Source organism: Pituophis catenifer, unplaced genomic scaffold (genome assembly GCF_029215685.1).
Source record: "Pituophis catenifer annectens isolate HBS135680 unplaced genomic scaffold, rPitCat1.0.hap2 SCAF_3, whole genome shotgun sequence".
Taxonomy (NCBI): domain Eukaryota; kingdom Metazoa; phylum Chordata; class Lepidosauria; order Squamata; family Colubridae; genus Pituophis; species Pituophis catenifer.
In genome coordinates, this window is record NW_027256883.1 from 143157240 (window position 1) to 143175022 (window position 17783).

General features: G+C 38.6%; 1 protein-coding gene across 1 annotated transcript in view; it reads right to left on the reverse strand.

The window, feature by feature from the left end:
* Positions 1-1143: 1143 nt before the first annotated feature.
* TNNI3K (TNNI3 interacting kinase) overlaps positions 1144-17783 on the reverse strand; it is a 217574-nt gene continuing 200934 nt past the window's right edge. The window contains exons 24-25 of the mRNA XM_070941265.1: positions 5651-5730; positions 1144-3560 (exon numbers count right to left, since the gene is read on the reverse strand). Of these exons, the coding sequence (XP_070797366.1) occupies positions 3484-3560; positions 5651-5730 (157 nt within the window). The 3' untranslated portion in view covers positions 1144-3483. The remainder of the gene's footprint in view (positions 3561-5650; positions 5731-17783) is intronic.

The window sequence follows — 17783 nt, forward strand, 5'->3', positions numbered from 1 at the left end:
ATGGTAAAATAGGAAAGATCAAAGTTCACATTCAGCTTTCTGCATCGCATGTAGGAGTATCTTAATTGTGCTGCTTGTGCTCAGTGATGCTCAACAGGCAAAAAGAAGCTCGGAGAAAGGGAGAATATGAGAAGGATGAACTTGCAATACAAAAAAAAAATCCATATTTTTTTTTAAAAAAAGTTTCCTTTCCTCTCCAAAAAATATAGTAGTAGTTATATTAGTCTGCTACAGCAAAACAGCAGAAAGATTTGATTATGGCACCCATTTTTACAGAACTCAGTCTGCTTCTTTATATGCACTAGGTATAATCTTAAGAATAAAGTGTAGGGGGAAGAAAAGGGTGGAATAAAGGTTAGAAACTGGCATCCATTGTCATTTTCAGCCAAACAGTCCTATGTCATAATACAGACAATCTTACTTTCATATTCTGTTTAACAAAGGTAGGAAATCTTTCTACCTTTCTGGTTATCAGAGGTAACTATATTAATACAAGGAGTCCACAGGTAATTTCTGGTGGTGTCATTGACACTGTCTCATCGTCGACATAGGTCTGATGTAATCCATTTGATTAAATTTCAGTTCAAAGCCATTATTTAGCTCATGAAGGGATGAGGAATATCTTTTGGCACTGATTTGTGGCCTTGCTGACTTCCATCTACTGTTTTGAAGGCTCTGGTCATATGAATAGATAATAACATTCCCTCTACTGAATGTTCTGCTTCGGATCATTCTCAGTACAAAATGCTGCACATCTGGCCAAGTAGTTTATGATTCACAAGACATATTGTTGTCACAATAAGCTTTCGTCTTGAGGGTTTCATGGTTTTCATTCTACTTTTCATTGCAGTGTAACCCATCAACGGAGCATGTAAGCTGTCTGCTGAGTGGATGATGGGACAGAATTCCCAGCTTACAATATTTTTCAAGGTTGACTATGAAAGCGTTTTAATACTTTGCATTGTATTAACCTCTGGATTCTGAGACACTTAAGCCTTTGCTACAGCTCATGAGTTTAACTGCTAGCCTGCAGTTTGTCTTGCTTATAAAAAAGTGATATGAATGGTTTGATTTCTGAATCTAAACATTTATATCTATATCTGTCTCCACAGCACATAAAACATGGAGGAAACAAAAATGCTTTTTATGTTTAGCATTTTTTTATTTGCAAAGCCAATAATCCTCTGGGTCATAGTGTTGTTACACCTGTGCTTGCAAGCATATGTATATAAGTGTGTCACCTAGAACAGCAAAAATATTTCTGAACATGGTTTTCCCCTTAGGACCACTAGGTGACACTGTGGAGCAGTATTTGTGTCAGCTGGACAGCCCTGAGCTTCCAGGCTTTTTACACTTTGGTGCAACTGTAGTCTAAAGAGGTCTACATGCACAGTCATCCTCTTTTCATTTGGTGTTCATTCTGTATTGTAAAATCTGTCCCAAACTTACCTGTTGGGATGCTCAAACCTGATTACTCCTTTGCTAGGTTGTGGGTGGTTTGCATTTGATCAAAATACATATATACAGGTAATCCTCATTTACCAACTGCCTTGTTTAATGATTGTTCACAGTTACTATGGTGATGAATCGCGGCCGGTTCTTGCATTTACAAGACCTTTGCAGGTCTGTAAAGCAAAAGAAAGCTGAAGTAAGATCAGAAGTACAGTCATGGTTTCACTTTGTGATTGCTTTGCTTAACAACCAAGCTGCAGGTCCCAATTGCAGTCACCAAATGAGGACTACATGTAACTTTTTTTTAAAAATAGTAACCTTGATAACATGGGTCATTTCATTTCATCATGGCTGCCCATTTCACTAGTAAGGTGAACATCCACTCCTACACCCAAATATACATATACACAGCAGAGGTAGGTTTCAGCAGGTTCTGACCAGTTCTGGAGAACCAGTAGTGGAAATTTTGAATAGTTCAGAGAACCGGTAGTAAAAATTCTGACTGGCCCCACCCCCATCTATTCTCTGACTCCTGAGTCCCAGCTGATTGGGGGGAAATGGGGATTTTGCAGTAACCTTCCCCTGGAGTGGGTGGGAATGGAGATTTTGCAGTATCCTTCCTATGGCACGCCCACCAAGCCATGCCACACCCACCAAGCCACACCCACAGAACCGGTAGTAAAAAATTTTGAAACCCACCACTGATACACAGATAGACATTTTTCATCAGAATGTATTTCTGGTGGTTTTACACATTTTCCTCTTCATATCTTCTTCTTTTCATATGAGAGGCCAGACTAATGTCAACTACAAAATTTACAGAAATCGATCAGCTTCTAAAATGTGTAGGTCTGCTTATGAGAAGGAGGATAAAATTCCCAAATGGTATTAGATGCTTTGCTTATTGTCTTCTGAAGTACATTAAGGTTCTACATGTGGGCAGCTTTAGGAACTGACTAGCCTGTTGACAGTAGAGAAAACTGATTTCAAATCTGACTAAATCTCACTGTAGCCTTGGAACCAAATGATTGGACAACATTCAAGAAAAGCTATAAAGATCCAGTACTCTGAATTGCATCCCTCTACCAGTTTAAAAACTCTAGTAAACATTCAAGAGAACATTAAAATAAATGAATCAAGTATCCACACTAAACACAGCAAAAGAAAATAAGCCTGGACATCTGACATTAATCAGTTAACAATTTTGAACGCTGCCACATTAAGACGCATTGCATTGCAGTTTTAATTCAAAGTGTTTGTAACAAATTAGCTTTTTTTTAAAAAAAATTCTGGCTGATTATTGGGTCCTTCAACATAGATTAAGCAAACGAGACCCAGGGAAGATATAAAGAACATTAAATTAGAAGGGCAGGTGATGGCCGACAGCAGTATTTCTCACTCCCAACAACTTTAAGACTTCTGGACTTCAATTCCCAGAATTCTGGGAGTTGAAGTCCACACTTTTAAATTTGTCGAGGTTGAGAAACACAGATCTAGAGGTTTGGAAGAGATACTGCGGAGCCACTCAGGTGATGGATGAGATCAAAGGATGCGTAGGTGAAAAGGAAAATGAGCAATCCTACAGGAAACGTGGAGCAATAAATTTCTCTACTACCATGAAAGAAAGAAAGTGTAATTTTTCCACTGTGGGGAGTCCTCAGATTGCGATTTCCCACAGTGTAACAATTATTTCCTCCCCCCCTCTCTTCGTGCTTACTAGAGAAAATATATATCAGGCCTACTAATTACTTTTACTGGCACCACGAATACAGTATGTTCCTGGGTGAACAACCCCTCTCCTAAATTCTGCAACTTATCTGATTTATGTTTCCTCACCTTCTTTAAATTACTGGAATAGGAGAAAAAAATGGTGAAGGAGTAATTTATGGGGGAAGCATTAGCTAACAGTAAATAAACAAGCCAGCATAAGGCTCTGCTGTAATGTATGATGCCTGGGAACCGTGGCGACAGAGGAAGAATTGTTGCTGCCAATTGGTGGAGATTCTCGCTGCAGGTAGATGGTTCCTGCTGTCAGCCACTGTCTTCAAAGCTGCCACTGTTGCTGCAGGAAGGAAATCGCAGTGTACTCATGGGATCCGACACATAACCTGTGGAAAACAAAAAAAAAAGAAGCTCAGGTGCTCATTGCAAATGCTGTTCAGCCTAGCTACCGCACCTTGTCTCTCTTCTTCCCAGGTTCATCAAGCCTCTGTATGCAGAAAGAAAGCACAGAGGGCTTCCCTGGTAACAGAAATGCACAGATTTGATGCCAAATAAAAAGATCTGCTTCGGCTGCATCTTTTATGACCCGAAGTAACCACATTCAAAGTCATTTCTTTTCAGGAGAATGACAGAGGTGGGATCTGACAGGCAGGCAGGATGTCATTCGTATTCACAATCACGCTAGCCATTTAAGATGATGGGCGATAGGAAAGTGGGAAATGTTAACACCGTCTCACACTTCTGTTTGATTTTGAAATATACATATCTTGACCCTGAAGGGAAGATTCTACAGTCAACATTAAGCTGTCTGCCAGATATAATTGTGTCCTTAATCCTGGATTATTACTGTTACAATAGCTTATATTATAAGTACCTGTTTGCTTATTAGAGTATTTATCATCTGGGCCATTGGTTAAATGTCACTGCTTCAATTATTCCTTTTGTGGAATATATGACAGTTTAGCCTAGTCACCAAATCTCTGAACTAAGACCATAATGGGTGAAGACCACTTATAACATAAACAAGATTCTCTCTCTCTCTCTCTCTCTCCCTCCCTCCCTCCCTCCCTCCCTCTCTCTCTCTCTCTCTGTGTGTGTGTGGGGGGGGGGAAGGAAGCCCAGTAACCAACAAAACAAAACAAAACAAAACAAAACAAAACAAAAAACAATCCTGTCTAATTGCAAAAGGCAAGATCCCAATTCTTGCTGATTTGACAAAGTAAGCGATTTCTCTCACTGCATCCAAATGATGTGCTGAGAGAGGCCACTCCATTTCTTCTGGCTCCTTTTGTCTAAAGTACTGGTGGAAGGGTCTTTTTTGTATGTGAACCCAGCATGCAAAGACCATCAAGTAAATCTGCCATAAGCTCCATATTCAAGGAAAATTTGAGAAAATGTAGTAGTTAAGTATTAAAAGTGCTATATTTCTTTTTTGCCTAACCTTAATACCAGAAAAAATCATTAGTTTTAATTCCTGAGGACGATGCCTTACTTTAGATGGCACCTTTGACAACTAGCAGTGCTGTGTCAAGCTTCTGGTAAATCCTGGACATCAGTCTGCAAAACGACCTGAAAGGTGTACAGGCCTACTTCTTTAGCGACTGCCTCAGACAGTGACCATTCACAATTATGACTGATGAAAATGCAACTTTATTTAGCATAACAAAAGTTGAAACTGATCAAGGTCTAGTCAGTTGCAGGCAGCAACTGCCTGCTGGCCAAAAGGTTCTACTCAGCGAATTAAGGTCACAGAGCTGAGCTTGCAGTTAGCACTTTTTAGGTAAATACTGCACTGCAGAGAAAAAAAGCAGGTCAGGAGGAGATTGTTTATTAAAGGAATCTGGTCTGCAAAGAGGAAAAAAAAAGGTGGGGGGAACAGATGAGGCACAGGACATTGTAGGAAAGAACTTTAGATGAACGAGATGGCAGTAACCAATGGTCTTTGCAGCCAACCCCCCCTCCTCACTCTCTGTCACAGGGTTCACTTAGTGACAGTGTAATTTACCAACCATTTCGCAGAAACCAATTCAAGCAGAAAATGAGCATTACCTGTACTTAGTTTGACTTCAATTAAAGTTAAGCCACTTGAAGGTCTTGCACAGCTCAAGGAGCAGCATCTGAGCTGTGGTGGCACAGTGGTTAGAATACAGTATTGTGGGCTAATTTACTTCACTGCCAGGAGTTCGATCCTCACCGGCTGAAGGTTGATCAGCCTTCCATCTTTCCAAGGTGGGTAAAATGAGGACCAATTGTTGGGGACAATATGCTGACTCTGTAAACCACTTAGAGGAGGCTGTAAAACACTATAAAGCTATATATAAGTCTAAGTGCTATTGATATTATTATCTCCTATTACCAAGGTTGCTGTTTTCTTATTTCTGGGTGCTATAAGTTTGGAGGATCAATTGCATTCCAAAGAAAACATCATCAGTCCATTAATACAGTTTATTATAGTTGAAGAGGACTCGTATTTTACCATTTTGGTCAATAGGTGGGCATTGAAAATTTCTTCTCATCTCTTCCAAAGAAAGGCCTTGAGAAGAGTGCTGACCAGCGCTGTAAATTGTAGAAAAGAGAAATGGTGAAGAAGAGTACCTTTTAAAGTTTGTTTCAAAACCAGTATGATGTAAAAATAAACTACTGCCATTCAAAATATGGAGATGCCTTTTACAATGTAAGAGCTGCATTGTAATAGTAGAAGGAGGACAAGGACGATGAGGAGGAGAATATGGTTATACAGAGAAACATTTCTGGAATAGCTTGACTAGGTGGCTCAGTGGCTAAGACACTGAGCTTGTCAATCAGAAAGGTTGGCAGTTCAGCGGTTCGAATCCCTAGTACAGGTCTCCTTTGTGACCAGGGGGTTGGGCTATATAACCTCCAAGGTCACTTCCAACACTGTTACTGTTACTGTTACTAATAGCTTGTTTCTGATCTTGAGCTTTGCCCCAACGTCTGGACTACTTTCAGTGTTATTAGCAATCTGAGGTGATCGGTCCAGCACACTATAAATATTTTATTTACATCTGTACTATCAGGTTTGTGCATGCTAATTTCTTTGCTAAACAGAGCATTACCCTTTTGAAGCAAATCCCAATATTATTCACCGTAAACACATTCCTTTATCCTTGGAAGTGATCAGACAGAGCCAGCCTTTGCCAGCTGTTCTCAGTTGATGGGCAACTATCATTATCAAGTATTCCCTCTGAATGGAAAAAGAAGCTGCCCAACTGCCCATTAATAGCCAGGTAATTTGTAGAGCACACCTGTGCTATCCCAAAGTAAGGAATTATTTGAAGTAATTTCAAAGAGCAGCGTCTTCAAAGAACCTTTGGTGAAGTTGTGGCTGAAAGAACAAATTCAAGATTATTTCCGGCAATGCATCATCCAGGGTGATTTTGATCACAATAATTTCAAACTGATGGCAGGTAAGAATTTCGTAACTTCAATGGCTGGCTTCACACTATTGGATAAATAACTTAAATGTTTATTCTAAAGATACCTTTCTGGAAATAAATCCCATTGAAACAGAAGGGACTTAATAACAAATAAACTGTAGCTATCTGTAGGAACCTTTACGTGCTATTTTTTATAAGATTCATATTGCTCTTTTTCTTCTTGCTAAAATGTGCCTGCTTTCCATTTAAATGAATATATAAGGTAGCTTAATAATAGAGCTCTGCTTAATAGTGGGCTCTATTTAAGTCTCATCAAAACAGACTGCTTTGCAACTCAGTTTGCATTGCCTTGGGTATTAGTATTTCCATCCGTTTGTCTCAATACAATTTGTCTCTTACATATTATCTATCTGTCCCTCCATCCATCCTTGCTTTTCTGATAATAATGCCAATGCTGACAAATAAGGAATTAATAATTGTTTACTCTCATACTATATTTAATTAGGCTCAGATACCAAGCCTAAACTTGTTGCTTAGAAAGAATTCTGTGGATCCTGTGGAAATATTGGAAAACTTTTGGTAAATGTTCTTGAGAGTGCTAAAAACTATTGGCTCCACTGCAAAGGGACTGCTCTTTGTTTTCTTGTTGAAACTAAAATATAAAGCTACCTTGAGCTCAGTAGGTCATATAGTTTTAGTTCTGAGTGATTTTTTTTTTTTTTTGGCTATATGGGTGGGTTTTAAGTTTATTATATTGAGCATATTTGAACTTATTTGAACATGTTTTTTTTTTTTTGTTTACCATCTGGTATTTTAGAATGAAATATAGACTAAATCACTTTTAATACTTTAATATGCAAATAATACATGAAACTAGCATAATATGAAAACCAGTTAATAATATTTGCTAATAAATATTCAAACATTTCAAAGCAAAGACTATTCTGAAACAAGTAATTCTTCTTAATAGCACCATTGTCTAGATTAGCCACACTGTTTCAATATCAATCTTTATTATTCTAAAATCAAATATGCATGCAATGGAATATGACTCATCAGTTGAAGCCCATCTATAAACTGCATGTCCTGCACCACTACTCTGTGGGTAGTAGAAGAATGAATTCATGTCATCAGCGTTGCCAGGTCTTTACTGAATTGAAATGGTTTGTTCATTTATTTACTTAATTCAATCCATTTATTCTTTCTTGCTATTAGAGAAGCCATACTTTGTCTATGTCACTAATCCGACTTCACATTTACCTAAATTAAAACTAATGTGTGGTTACGAAAGTGTGCCCAGGCAACAGAATCTAATGAGCGTCAAGGTCAAATGCAGAACTCAGAATCACTAATATTATTTAAAATAGCTCTCACAGAGTTGACATTGCCTCGGACTCTACCAACACACTTTCCACAACTTTCAGAGAAGGCTACTTCTTGGTAGAGAGATATTATTTGGTAACATTATTTGGAGCCATCAGCTTAGAATGTTTATCAAAAGAGAAGATAAGATGTAGCTTCAGACAAATGGTTCAAATCCATGGCCCAGGTTAGTTATTCAGTTTATAGATGTAGCAATTCATCTACGGCAGGGGTGTCAAACTCAAGGCCCATAGGCCAGTTCTGGCCCATGGGGTGCTTAGATCTGGCCCACGGGGCCACCCTGGAAACAGCGAAGGACTGGCCTGCGGTGCCTCTGCCTTCACTGGCAGAGGGTTGCAGGATGCCGTCCCAGCCGAAAATGGAGCTCGGGAGCCCATTGTTGCTGGTAAAGCACTAAGGCCACCACAAGCGCTTCCCTGACATGAGTAATGTCAAGCTGGCCACACCCACCCTGGCCACACCCACCCTGCCCCCCTGAGATCAAACACAACTCTGATGCGGCCCTCAGTGAATTTGAGTTTGACACCCCTGATCTATGCTATGGTATTCTGGAGTACACTTTGGTGTTCTCTAAGCTTGGTTGTTGTTCTTTTGCAGATATTTCATTACCATCAGATAATATCAACAGATAGGTAACATCATCAGATAGGTAAAGATGGTAACCAAAACTGCTAATCAAACATTCAATGCACACATATTTGGACAAGTAAACAAGCTTGCATCTTAGCATTTCTAAAATACATCATGAACAAATCACAATCCCAATGCGATTGCTCTCTCCCAGATATTTCAGTTTTAAGAGGGCAAGTATGTTCTCAGAGAGATGCAACTTCGTCAAGGTAGTTTAGTTAACTTACTAGGAATGTTACTTACGGAAATGCAAATAATTTGTTCAGAACATGTTCAATAACAGAAGGTGGAAGATTGGAATGAGTTCAGAACTAAGAAGGTGATGCTAGCTTCTTTTGAAATGAGACTTCTGGACGTATTCCATTTAATTAGGCTAAATAAATAAATTGGAATGTATTGATTTGGGATCCTGCTGATATTGTCAGAGCATTCTGTAACAAGAGCCAATTCATATTTCAGAAGTGGGAAAAAAACAAGTATGAAATAAAATCATCACTGCCTTGGTGTTTTTATTTTATTTACCAAAGGTGGATTCCAGTTGGTAAACATCTGAACAGAATTTGTCATCTCCAGATTCTGGAAGCCGAGCATTTCTCCTTTATCAAGTAGACCCTCCCTTCAGGTTTCCTTAGGTTACTTCTATCCCATTTAAATTATTTTTCTGCAGAACTATTAAAATGGTGCCTTAGTTTCCAATAAGACAAGCCATAAAACCATGTAATTAGTTATCAATCTTTTTAATCAAAACCAATGAAACCCTTCATAGCAAAGCCTCAATAAATCTGAAATAGCTTTATAAAAATATTTCTTTTAAGACTTACAATCAGAATTACTGTAGGCTTCTTCATTCTAAAGTTATCAAATTTTATTGTCAATCATACTGAAAAAAAAATCTACAGAGGCATATTACTAGATGCTGATTGTTGCCTTTCAAACATGTTTTCCTATGAAAAGCTTTACAATTACAACTGCTATAAAAACCTTCTATATCATGGTGGATGGATGACATAAAGAAGGACAGATGTAGCTGCTCTAAGAATATTGAAGACGGGGCTTTTTAAATAATTATTTCTCCAGAAAACATACTAACAGTCATATGACATTTATTTAATTAAAAAGAAATTAATCACATATATAGTATTTATAATGTTTCTTCTCTCTGTCATATAAAGTAACCACAGAAATCTATGTAAGAATTGCATATTTGGAAAAAAAAAGAATGCATCACCATCTGTCAGGCATAAAAGGCCAGTTCACGTGCAAAGGTTCAATTTAACTGATTTATTGCTAAAAGCTTATGCACAGGAATCTTCTCAACTAATGATCAGTATCCGGTTAGAGTTAGATAAGGGTCAGTGTCAATCGGGGTAGGGGTGGGGGGGCTGGACTTAGTTCCTTTTTGGTTATGTAAGGATTCTAAACTGAATCCTCTTTTTAGTTCACCCCCTGGCTTTGCCATTCCTCCTCCTGCACGTGGGTGCCAAACTTGCAGCATCATGTTGCCATCATGTGATGTATCATGACAATTTTTCCCTTCGCGGAGCTGGGGTGAGCGTGGCTTGCATGTAACACATCTGGCCTGTGGGCGGCCAGTTTGACACCCCTGTCCTACAATGTCTGAAGACTTGTGTAATAGCTCATAGAAAATAAGACCATCAGAAAGTCACTGTAGATCAGCGTTTCCCAAATTGGCAGCCTCCAAAAGGCCGTCCAGATGTGACAGTAGGTTTTGAAATTCTTAAGATGGGCCAAAATGAATTCTTCCAAGCTCAATGTGCTAAAACATTTTTCCAAACATCTTTATGAAAAAGAAGTTGGTCAAAATTATTTCAAAGAAGAACAGAACTTTAAAAGATTTTGATGAAATCATCATAGCTGATGTTCAGGCCTTTAGGTAGTTATGGAGTGCCAAGAGGTAAAAAAATACATGTTCTGACTTTCAATGTACTTCCATCTCTCCACCAGTCTGTAGCTCTCTGCTTTCCCATGTTTAATTAACACCCTCACCCCAAAAATACTCTACACAAATTTCCATTAATATGTATCAGGGGTGGGTTCTACTTACCTTTATACCGGTTTACATTGTGCCCACACCCACGCCTGCATGCTCGCTTCGCTCGCGCACACGCACACTCTTCTGCGCATGCTCAGATCACCTATGATGATGTCCTGGTCAGTGGGCGGAGCCTCCCACCGGTTTTACTACCAGTTCTTGTGAACCGGTCTGAACCGGGGGCAACCCACCACTGATATGTATGTATGTATGCATGCATGCATGTTTGTATGTATGTTGCCAATAAGGGAGAACACAGAAGATTTTCTTCTTCTGTTATAAAAATCCAAAGAAACCATTCATCCAATTTCTCTGGACAAATAGTGGATGAACTCATAGACACAGTCAAATTCAAGATTATTTAAGAGAAAAAGGAAAATAAATATATGTAGGACATTTTAAAAACATGTTGGTATTGCATCTCTACTAAGCACAAATAGTATGTGAACATTCAAGGTATGAAGTAATATATAATAAAATTCAAACCACTGTATGTTTTAGATTGTAACCTAACATTTATTTATCTTAAAAACTTCTGCTATTATGTCACCAATTCTCTTCTGCAACTCACTGAGTTGTTCCTCTTTGTATTTTGTTTGGAAAACACAACAGACTGGTACATTCCAGTTATCTTTTCATGTATATTGTTTTACATGCTGTGCAAAGTAAAGAATTACTTGCTGAGTGGTAAACTGTTTTTAACTTCGAAATAACTGGCCCAAACTCAAAACACATTGGGGAAAATGTTGACACCTGCATATCTGTGTGGAAAAGATGCTGAGACACATATCTTGGGGAATTAATTAATGGTCTCAAGGCTAAACCTGGTTCTACAAGCTGTTTACTCTCTTTTTACTCTCAAGCATTAAAAGTCTACTCATTTTTTCCCATTCACTGAGAATGAAAATGACAGACCACCTTCACTTTATATAAAGTTTATGCAACTTTATTATCATTGTTATTCACACAAGTTTGCAAAACAGTTAAGAAGTATATTCTTTCCTTAGACCAGGGATGGGGGAACTATGGCCCTTTTATGGGCTTGTGGACTTCAACTCCCAGAATTCCTAAACCAGCCATGCTGGCTTGGAGTTGAAGTCTACAAATCATAAAGGGCTTATAGTTCTGTACCTCTGCCCTAGAGATGATCAGGTAGTCTTAGAATTCAGAGTTCAGAAATGGGGATTTGTGTGTGGAAGCACCCAAATGCAATTCTCGTTTGCTGCTTCAAAAGGAATAGATCACAAGTGATGTGAAAGAGTTTTGTTGGAAATCCGGGAACACAACTTCCCAAAACAATAAACAGATTAAAAAGTCCTTTCTGATATGAGTTATGCATATTTTATATCTTATCCTTACATCGAAGATAGAAAACTGCCTATCTTCTCTATGTTATTTATTTTTTTTCATATGTTGAGGCCTATGTCTGATAGAACTACAGAAAGATCCTGTTATTTTGACTGAAGCATTGGCAACGTAGCATAAGTGTTATGTCTCCAGATCCTTTAATCCAGTGGTTCTCAACCTTTTCTTCTCTACAGACCCCCTTTAAATACCTTTTGTGGCCATGGATCACCAAGACTGAACTCAAATTTTAAATCACAACATTTCTTCAAGCCTTTGTGGACTCCCTGTGATGACATCACAGCCCTCCAGGGGTCCACCGACCACAGGTTGAGAATTACTGCGTCTATGTCCATGTCTACAGACATAAAATCATAAGGCCATAAAAGATGTTATACTGAATATACAAATGAAACCAGCTGATGTTTTAATTCTCTAGTGAGAATTTGATAACAGATTGGGGTAAACAATCTACAGTCCCCCCCATTCCTACTCTATGATTCAATAATGCAATAGGGTTGTTTTTTTAAAAAGTGTTAGCCAGGGATCACTGAAATGGCTGGCTGCCTCTGTGAAAGGAATTTTTTGGGGTGGTGTTATCTTACTCACGGAATGCCTGAATGCCAGCAGGCAATCGGGGGAGGCTCCTTTCCTATCACTACGTGGTTTATTTGCTCACGGGAATCGAGCCGCTGAGCTGCCGACCTCAGCGGCGCGCAGGCTCAGCGTCTTACCACATGAGCCACCGCGGTCCCCTAATGCAATAGGTAGTTCAGGGATATACAAATAACAAAACAAAAGAGTGACCTGGATAACTTTCCTACACTGGACTTACAAAACAAGACTTGTTAAAACTTGGAAAAATTCTATGAGAAGAGAGAAAGACAAAATAGAAAGAAATCAAGTTCTAGGGCACTTAGAACTTGATCTTATTTGAAGATCAAGATTGTTAAAAGTAAAGGGAAGGAATACAAAGCTGAAGAAGCTTCTTGATGAGAAGCGAAACATCTTCAAAGAAAAGCCAGAAAGTCCAGTTGCCTCTTGAAAAAGTACTTTTGGGACAACCATGACCTGGATGACTAAGAATCTCCATAAACATTAAGGGATATAAAGATTTATTTGATCAAGGATAAAACAGGTTTATTATCTATGCTACCCCTTAATGCACTTTTGTTGATCAGGACTGTACGGCTTTGAGGATTTATTTATAGATAAGAGATGGGAAGAACAGATCATTTGTTTTATTTTAAGAGAGGGTTTATAAGCTACTAAAATTTAGTTTATACTTGTGATGAAGGGGGGGGTCGTTTCTTCATATATTTCTTTTCTTTTTCTTTCCTATATTCTTATGTCTTCTTTCTTTCCTATTTTTCTTTTTCTGAATTTTCTATTTTTTTCTTTTTATCCCCCTTTTTTTAGTTAATATTAAGTTTTTATCCTTTTAGTGATACTTTTTAATGAAATTATTATTAAAAAAATAATAAAGCCGCGGTGTAGGCATAGTTAGAAAAATACAATTCGGTCTTCCGTGTTCTCAAAGAACACCCTGAAGTGTAGGTGAAATATAACTGAAAAGAAACTCTAGCTGGGGAATAGGTAATCCAATATGCCAAAAGGTTCCCATAGGAACATCGCATCTTTTATTTATATCTGCTTGGAAGAGCTGCCTCATTTGGAGTCTGACTTGTTCAATGTGCAGGCGGCATCCCCTGAAGTGGGGCTGCTGGAAACTTGTCTCCTGCTGCTAAACTACTACTTGGTGCTCTGAGCCTACTGTCATTCAGTGGTTACTGGCTTCTCATGGTTCATTAAAAACCTTCATGCAACATTTTTAAGGCTCAACATAAAAAAAGCATCTGCTGAGAAACATACTTCCCTGCCTCCTGTCCTTGTAAAGCTATAGGCAAGTGCCTTGGTTGGCTTGAAGGAATGAGAGGGTTGCTGCAAAAGCCCAGAAATGCTGCCTTTCTAAATATTGTAGCTTCTTGGCAAGGTTGCTGGGCTCCAACTCGGAGTCAGAAACGTAATGATGTGACCATCCCCAGATTATTCTCCTGAGAATGGAGCCAGTGTCCGTGACTTCTAAATTTGAAGGAGCAAGAGGGTAAGCCAGCTTGTAGCATTTTCCCCTGGGGGAAGCCAGGCCTGCTTTGCTTTTCTAAAGTCTACCTGTGCAAATTTCGGAGAACACCTTTCAGTACCGCTCTTTGGTTTGAGGCATCACCGTTTGAGGGAGAGGGCAAACGCACCCTCACCTCTCAATATATATCACACACTTACTGAACGTTTGATACCTTTGCAAGAATTGGAAATTGGAAGAGACATCCAATTTGAAGAAAGCATCTTGGCATTTTTCCCTCCAGATTCATCCTCCTGCCTTGGAAACGCTTATCAAATTTCTTGTACAACAAGCTTGCTTTATGAAAGAGATTGATGTCCCACTGCACACATGACAGCATAGAGCAAATCAAAGAATTGTGAGCTTGCAGACCATTCAGCCATGTGAAGAGGTCAGGCAAGAAGGAGTAGGGACAGGCTATCAAAATGGAGAGGAAAGCATAAATCACGAGCTGCAACCTGTAGGGAAGGCTGTACCATCCTTTGTTTGGAAGAAGAGAAGTACAGTAGTCCCATTTCATATTTCTGACAGCTGAATAATTTTGGCAAACTATTATGACAAATGTCAGTGTTCTCGGTGTTGAGAGGCTTAAGTAGCAAACTTACAGTTTCCTGGAATTAAGCCCTATTGAATTCAATGGGGTTAGTTTTGGAGCATAAACAGACTGAGTTAGGAATAAGATGCAGCTACTAAAAAGGGGAATGAAATTTTAGTCTATATTAATAGAATAATCCTTTGCAAGGCACAAGGAAATAATTTTGCATTAGGCAAAATTACAGCAGGCATAACTTAAATTCTGTATCTAGTTGTGAATATTGTTCATTAAGAATGTAAACAAATTGGAATGAGCGTACAAGAAGATGTAAAAAAGGAGGCGGGACAGCTGATCTGTGGGATGGGAAAGAAAAAAAAGAAAAAATTGGAAGTGCTGGATTGTTGAAGGAAACATTAGGATAAACATTTTAATAAGAACAATTCTCCAATACTCCAATTATCTTGAAGGCCAGGAGATTGGTAGCTTCAAAAGAATCTGGTTCTGGATAGTATCTATTGAGAATTTGATAACAGATTGGAGTAAACAGCCTACAAACCCCCCTTCCTACTCTATGACTCAATAATGCAATAGATGAGTTCAGATTTTACTTCTCTGTGTAAAACATACATGATGAGTAAGTTGCTTATATCATAACCACCTATAGTGGATTATTCTGATTCTCAGCAATATGTAAAATTGAATTTTCATATAATATAAAATTTCACCTATTAAATTATTCCAGGAAAGTAATATTATAAACAAGAACTGGCATTATTCATGTCTGTGTATATGTGCTTATGTGCATATCCTTTACATCTTCACGCACAGCCTGCCTGTAAGTCAAATGACAGCTCACAACTTACTTTCTTCCTTAAATATCAGTAAGTTCACAGACCTGGAAGAATATTTCCTCTTGTGCTTGAACTCCTCAAAGCATGAATGCCAAGCTACATTTATTAGACCAAAGTGGGTACTTAATGGACAGGATAAAAAATGGTTGTTGGCTTTTAAATGTTCCAGAAAAATCTCAGTTGAGTTCTGTAAGTCAGAAAACATTTTTTTTCCATTTAGTTTACTTGGTTTGTATAAACCTTGAAAAGTTAGATTTTAAAAACCTCTTTCATTATTAGCTACTGACTGATACTCCTTTTTAAAGGGTGCATTGGTGAACATAACTTTATGGAAAATTAATTAATTATTGTGTATATTATTTCCTCCCTAAAATCTGGAGAAAACAAAGGATTTTCACCAACACAGATACAGTAAATCCTATAGATGTATTTTACTGTTGCTAGGATCTTTTTTTATTTATTTTTTTAATTAGAAAAATACTCTCAAGATCTTTTTTGGTGGAACTTGACAGGATAATAGAATTAGATTTGTTGAATTCCACTAAACTGTAAAGTAACGCGTCATCAGCTTCACTTACTTCTCAAATATTTTTATGTAGTGGAGCTCATCCATCTACCTCTGCTCACACATAAAACCATGAAAGCAAAAGGGCAAGTCAATCAGTTATCTAAGAGACAGAATGTTATACATTTAGCAATGACTGCAGACTATGACCGGCTCTTCTGGGTGGAATACAGACTGCCTGTGCAAAGGACCATGGTTTTTCCCCCCCAGTCTGGATCTAAATATTATTCCAAGATTCTTTTATGTGTGCTAACATGACAAGGTTCCATTTAAAGTAGTCATAGTGGCGAATATCTGTAGCCCGGGTATAGGATAAGAGTGAAGGTTTGTTCTCTGAGCTTGTGGGTTGGTTTATGAATATTTTGTTACCAGACTAGATAACATCTTCAGAGTTTAGGGGATGTCAGTGTCAGTGTTCTTCTATTTATAAGGGCTTCAGGTGTGGGTGTGTTAAGTGAGGGTCTTGTGATAAATCAGGTGTGAGTCATCAGTGAGAGTCTTATGAATGGTCTTGTGATGGGGAAGTTACATCACGTGAGGGTCATTGGGAAGGGAAGTGCTGGTTGGGGGGGCTTGTGTGGGTTAGTTGAGGGTCAGTGCTGTCTCTGTTTGGCTGTGCAGTTGATTTGGATTCTGAAGGGTTCATAGGCTGGTTGTAGGTCAAAGTGTCTGTTAATGGAATTGCTTGTGGAATGCCAGGCTTCGATGAGCTAATGAGCTTGGTAGGTGGTAGCATGGTCGATAATAAAGCAGTCATGCCCAACATGAACAAATTTCCCATTCTGCTCCCATTCTTCTTGGGTGAAGCCAGTTCCATCGACCTGCACCCATCACAAGGTGTTGAATAAACTTTGCATTTACAATAATGTTTCCTTCAACAACATTAATCCACCATTCCTGAGTACCCCTGAAGACAATGAGCCAGGAGTCTCATCTTCCCCCTCTTCTAAACCATATGCTAAACCAAAATTGGGAAGTTTGCAGATGGTCCACCATCTGTGCTGATGAATTCTTGTGGGACTGGTAAATTGGAGGAATCTGGATGGTTGCACTGGACTAGACAATCTTTGTGTGTTCTATCTTGCCCCTTTCCAAAAAGAGTCCAGTTGTAAAAATTTTCAACAGGTGCTGGGATGAAGGCCACGTTGTGCATCATCTACACCCTGTTCAATTCTCAGGTTTGGAGTAGCATCAGTAACACCATAATAAAATTGGAATAGGTGAATAAGCATATATATGCACATGTGTGCTAGTACATTTGGCAGAAGGAGACAACCGGAATACATTTGTATTTTGCGTATGCTCAGTCAATTTCTCTCTCTCTCCACATACTGCCACCACATCCCAAGGAGCTCACGTGCTATTGGGCCACTGTAACTTTACTAACAAAAATGGACCATATTTACAGAAGGACGAAGTAAGTAATTTCATACCTCCTTAACTCTGTATGTAGGTTTTAGGCACACAGCTAGGCAAGCATCCTTCGTCATTGTGTGCAACCTTGTAGTTTGTCCAGGTCAAATGAGTCGGAGAGGCGAAGGGTGTAACAACGTTGTGAGCACACAACACTGAGTCACTCCTGCTCTCGATTTGTATGTTTTTTAAAAAATTAAAGCCTCGAGAAACCATTGTCATTTGAAAGCTAGGTCATTAATCATCTCAGTATGTTGTATAATTGGAAAAAAAACCACTGAATCTGCAGAAACCATCTTCATTTTAGTTTATATTTTG